Here is a 5988-nt window from a genome sequence, read left to right on the forward strand (position 1 = left end):
CAGGTATGATGGAGGAGGTTTGGCGGGTTGGGACACCTGTGCTGTGTAGGTTGGTTAAATCACTTTACAAATATTTGCAATCAGAAAAACATCTCTAATCTCACAGAGAGGGAATGGGACACAGTATTTCTAATCCACAGAAAGGGAATGGGGACCCACCTGCAGGGTAGGTATGGCAATAAAAGTGGTCGCACATTATGAAACCCTTCCGTGAAGGATATCACCCAAGATGAGTAGTCGCAATATATGAAAACCCTTCCGTGAAGGATATCACCCTAAGATGAGGGCTGAAACACAATATTAACAATAATCAACCAGGAGGATCACGGGTACAGAAGCCCGTACATTTACACCGACATGAAAACCTGCAAGTAGACTCTGCCTGTTAACACACCTCTCAGACTGATGAACATATAATAGTGACATATGAAACTGAAACAGACATCTTTGAAATGGTTAAAATCTTGATCAATGACCAAATCGTCTTCAAGTAAACGTAATTATTAGATTTAAAGTAACTGTACTGCTATACGAGCTACCCTCGTCTGTACCATAATGACATAGACTACCGGTAGCCAGCGCAATGACGGGAAGCGGCAATACTGGTACAGTATTACCGCATTGTTACCCCTCGTCTGGTAATTATAACGACATGCCACCACTGGGTAGCCAGCAAACACAGGAAGGCACACTCGGTACAGTATTGCCATATTGTTACCCTCGTCTGCATTATAACGTATTATTAAGCAACACCACCTAAATGAAATTGTGCCAACATGTTACAAGTACATCAAGTACAAATACGTTTACCTATCGTCTGTACTAACACATGATATACTCATTGCAACCAGCAAATTATAGAAGCACACTGGTACAGAATATTTGCTATATTGTTACCCCCTCGTCTGTATCATAACTATAATGACAGGAAGGCAATACGCCATTATTCGTATTGTTACTGGACATATAGTCCAGCCAACACAGGAAGGCACACTGGTACAGTATTGCAATAACATATTGTTCACCCTTGTCTGTATTATAAAGACTATATACTGAGGTCGGTAATTTGATAATATATAATCAGCAAGCAACACAGGAAGGCAACACTGGTACTGTGTATTGCATTATTATCTGTACCATAATGGCATATACCCCCTCGTCTAGTACTATGCAGAATTGTCGTATTATACTTGTCACTATAATGACATATAGCAAGCAACACAGGAAGGCACACTGGTACAGTATTGCTATATTGTTACCCCTCGTCTGTACTATAATGACATATACTTTCACTGGGTAGCCAGCAACACAGGAAGGCAACACTGGTACAGTATTACTATATTGTTACCCCTTGTCTGTACTATAATGACATATACTCACTGGGAAGCCACCAACACAGGAAGCGCAACACTGGTACTGTATTACTGTATATTGTTACCCCTTGTCTGTAGAATTGTAATGACATATACTCACTGGGTAGCCAGCAACACAGGAAGGCACACTGGTACTGTATTGCTATATTGTTACCCCTTGTCTGTACTATAATGACATATACTCACTGGGCAAAGCAACACAGGAAGGCACACTGGTAGAGTATTGCTTTATTGTTACCCTTGTCTGGTACTATAATGACATATACTCACTGGGTAGCAAGCAACACAGGAGGAGGCACATGGTACTGTATTGCTATATTGTTACCCTGGTGTCTGTACTGTAAATGACATATACTCACTGGGTAGCCAGCAACACAGGAAGGCACACTGGTACTGTATTGCTATATTGTTACCCCTTGTCTGTACCTATAATGACATATACTCACTGGGTAGCAAGCAGCACAGGAAGGGACACATTGCTTTATTGTTACCCTCGTCTGTACAAAATGACATATACTCACTGGGTAGCCAGCAACACAGGAAGGCACACTGGTACAGTATTGCTATATTGTTACCCCTTGTCTGTACTATAAAGACATATACACCACTGGGTAGCAAGCAACACAGGAAGGCACACTGGTATAGTATTGCTATATTGTTACCCCTCGTCTGTACTATAATGACATATACTCACTGGGTAGCAAGCAACACAGGAAGGCACACTGGTACTGTATTGCTATATTGTTACCCCTTGTCTATACTATAAAGACATATACTCACTGGGTAGCCAGCAACACAGGAAGGCACACTGGTACAGTATTGCTTTCCTTCTCACAGTCGACTCCTCCTGACGCTGATGGAAGGTGTACAAACCTGAGGGTGGTTAAACATATCTCAGTAAGAGGCAGCTACCTTGAACAGTATTTCTGAGTAATCCTAGTTGAAAAGACTGAAGTGACACTGGAATACTGTGGAGAAACCAGTTTGAAGTGAAATGGTGCAGTGAAACTTCAGTGAGGGATAGCTGGGCATCAGATGCTAAGGGAGGTAACTCTACTGTAACTACTACATGGACCCTTGAATACTGCCACTCATACTACCCTATCTATTTATGCAATAGAGGTAAGGTGGTCACTGTGGAAGGATAAACATCAGTCACACATGACCTATGAATGAAAAATATTACACATCCTCACACAAAATCTACAACTTACAAGAGATACTCATTCATTCCACAACCATCATTCACTTTTCAACAACACAGACATTTATTCATTCCCTCACTCATCTACGACAGATTGCTCAGTGACAGTCTACTCACCTCTCCTCATGGACACTTGCTTGAAGGCTCGGGTTATGAACACGTAAAGCAACTGAAGACAGAACACAATACAAATTACAATTTACAATTTCTCTCAATTAGTTCACAGTGAGGTGCCCACTTACGCAGGAAAACAGACCTTTCAGATGATTTGCTTCATAATGTTAATCCTTTGCATTTGAAAAGTCCACACACTCAAGCAGAATGTGCTTGATGGTGGTGGAGCGAATACAACAAAGGGGACACAACTCTACTAATAGTAAGTGAGTTTGGTTTTACGCTGTTTTTAGCAATATTCCAGCAATATCACGACACGGGACACCAGAAATGGGCTTCACACAATGTTCCCATGTGGGGAATTGAACGCGTGACAAGCAAAGCTTTAACCACTATTATAAACCTCCAGTGATGTCACTCTATTGTCTCTATAGGTTCTCCTTTCACTGAGTAAACATCTTCAGGCAGTTTCGCGGGCATTCTCCATGAAATCCCGTGGATCTTCTGTAGAATTGCCCGCATCTTGGGGATTTTCTGAGGAATAGCCCTTGACTTTCAATTATTATTATTATTATATTTGAAGATTGATATAACTTTGTCTTGCTATCACTGAACACGATGTTGAAATGTCACACTATTGCATACTTCCATCATCTTCCTGGTTTCAAACCTGCAATCCTTCGCTTACAAGCTTGGCAGTTTTATCCACTAGCTACGAGGAATCGCTGTGAAGAATGAAATTGTGTGTCAGTATGAACCATGTGTTCCTCACAAGCAGGGGTGGAAATAACCCATTGCCTGACGTCCGAGTCCAGTGTTTTTTCTGTCGGGCAAGCACATTTGTATATAACACTGTACCGGTGTCCAGTTGACTTTCCAATGTTAATTATGTTGTTTTTGTTTTTTTTAAAAACAGAAGACGGCCGGTATAGTGGAAAACTTATCAGGGCAAGTGATTTTACATGTGATACTGTACCGGAGTACACTAGCAATTTTAAAGTTATTGCCACCCCTGACAAGACGGGTCCTGCGGGCAGCGAACGTGCAGGACACAGGTAGCGCATGCAGAGCACGTGCATTGCGCATGCAAGGCAAGGTGTCAGTTGCCAGTCGCATCCCGGTTGATTTCAACAGTAAATACCAAATATTATAATTATATCTAAAGTATATCTTCGGTCGGTTCATAAGTTGCATCAAAACCGACTCCGGGGTTTTGTTTCAAATAGTAAGCCCTTGTCCATGGGAAATTGGGCCCCCTCCAGAATTTCCTTCTGCTGCAGGCTTTCTTTTTCAAACAAAACCTCGGAGTCGGTTTTGATCCTTTATATAACATCTGAGGAAAAAGATAGACAGGGGACACAACTCTGTACTCACAAGGTTAGAGATGAACACTGCGATGAGCGGAACGAAGAACACCAGCTTGTATGCAAGATGCCAGGAAACGCCGCAAACCACTTGAGTCTGAAATACAACAACATGCAGAATGTCAGGCAGATCAACTTGACGTGTTACAAGGACAAGCGATGTCAGCGAAGGAGGGAGTTGTTCAATGCTGCCAATTGTAGCAATTTCCCAGCAGCAGGCTTCACTGACCACTAATAATCAATCCAGACAATTCCACAGATCATCAGAACTATCTGGGATCTATTTTAACATGAGTGAGTGAGTGAGTTTAGTTTTATGCTGCTCTCAGCAATATTCCAGCTATATGGCGGCGGTCTGTAAATAATCAAGCCAGGACAAGACAAAAATCCAGTCATCAAAAGCATGGGCATCAATCTACACAATTGGGATACGATGATATGTGTCAACCAAGTAGGCGAGCCGGACCACCCGATGCCGTTAGTCGCCTCTTACGACAAGCATGGGTTACTGAAGATCAATTCTAACCCGGATCTTCACGGGTCCCACATGAATGAAACTCACCCAACATGGATCATCTTGAGTGTAGTGGAACACTGGCAAACATCTGCAAGACAAAACCAGTAGATGCTGTACATTCAACATCGCAATCATATTCTTTGAAACTTCAAAGTCACACAGTGTTGAATGTGAAAACACCTACGTAGCATAAATGAGTGAGTGAGTATGGTTTTACACCTCTTTTAGCAATATTCCAGCAATATTACGGTGGGAGGACACCAGAAATTGGCTTCACACATTGTACCCATGTGGGGAATCGAACCTGGGTCTTCGGCTTGACGAGTGAACGCTTTAACCACTAGGTTATCCCACCGCCCGGAAGAATAGAGGCACCATTACACTCTAGGTACATATTGAGTGAACTGAAATTAACATTTTTAATAACACAATTAGGCCAGACCAGACTTTAGCCTTTAGGCTACCCCACTGCCCCCTACTAGTATAGCATGAGAACAAACGAAGCACACTGGAACCATAGTTCATCCAGATAGAGACATTAAAATACTTGTTACCCAAAAATAACCTGAAAGTCGTACTTATTTTAACAAAATTTGATGCAGTTATTTGAAGAAAATGCATGGCCAAGTTCAGCTTCATCATAACATCAGCTGCACACAAAAAGATGTTTGACTCATGGAATCATGATACACCTGGTCCTTTTCGTCTGCAATATATATTTTCAGTCAGGTTACATTTATGACAATCCAGATTGAAGTCAATATGACAGAGAAAGGTTGTTGTCAGGACTCACGTGGAACATTCAGCTGGGATGACTTTAGTGAAATTGACATGTGGGCTGGTGGTGTCCTTGGCGGTCACCCAGTGCGTGAACACCAGCAGAATAATCCCCGCAGCCAGCGGCACCATCCTGCACAACACAAACACCATCATGATGAGGGAGTGAGTTTAGTTTTACGCCACACTTGGCAATATTCTAGCTATATGGCAGCAGTCTGTAAATACTGGAGTCTGGACCAGACAACCCAGGGATCAACAGCATGAGCATCGATTTACACAACTGGGATACGATGACATGTGGCAACCAAGTCAGCGAGTCTGACCACCCGGTCCTGTGTCGCCTCTTACGACAAGCATGGGTTACTGAAGATCAATTCTAACCCGGACCTTTACGGGTCCATCATGAAGAGGGCAGGAGAGTTCAGATTATCAACTTCCTGTTTTGAAACGCAGTACTTGTCCCTTTACAGGAGGAATACCATCACATCAGCAGGGTCATCTTTAAAGTCTGATCAGATTGAAAGTTGACATGTTCTGAATCACTACTGTTATAATCTACAGATACTACTGACTGACTGAGTTTAGTTTTACGCCGCTTTTAGCAATATTCCAGCAATATCACGGCGGGGGACACCA

The 5988-nt window shown here is 42.4% G+C and overlaps 1 protein-coding gene across 1 annotated transcript; it reads right to left on the bottom strand.

Moving 5' to 3' along the window:
* Positions 1 to 270: 270 nt before the first annotated feature.
* On the bottom strand, positions 271 to 5486 carry LOC124278744. The gene is made up of 6 exons (XM_046714509.1): positions 5366 to 5486; positions 4618 to 4660; positions 4066 to 4152; positions 2695 to 2746; positions 2154 to 2246; positions 271 to 287 (listed from the first exon to the last, which is right to left on the bottom strand). The coding sequence occupies exons 1-6, from the start codon at positions 5479 to 5481 to the stop codon at positions 271 to 273; spliced, it is 408 nt and encodes a 135-aa protein (XP_046570465.1). The 5' UTR covers positions 5482 to 5486.
* Between the last annotated feature and the right edge of the window lie 502 nt (positions 5487 to 5988).

Source organism: Haliotis rubra, unplaced genomic scaffold (assembly GCF_003918875.1).
Source record: "Haliotis rubra isolate DU_JTF1 unplaced genomic scaffold, ASM391887v1 Scf241, whole genome shotgun sequence".
NCBI classification, from domain to species: domain Eukaryota; kingdom Metazoa; phylum Mollusca; class Gastropoda; order Lepetellida; family Haliotidae; genus Haliotis; species Haliotis rubra.

What these genes read in the sequence shown, in the direction of transcription:
- LOC124278744 (XM_046714509.1), bottom strand. Translation starts at nt 5,481, where the DNA reads ATGGTGCCGCTGGCTGCGGGGATTATTCTGCTGGTGTTCACGCACTGG. An exon ending in ATCCCAGCTGAATGTTCCAC is followed by an intron (nt 4,661 to 5,365) that starts GTGAGTCCTGAC and finishes TTTGTCTTGCAG; the next exon opens with ATGTTTGCCAGTGTTCCACT. An exon ending in CAGTGTTCATCTCTAACCTT is followed by an intron (nt 2,747 to 4,065) that starts GTGAGTACAGAG and finishes TTCTGTCTTCAG; the next exon opens with TTGCTTTACGTGTTCATAAC.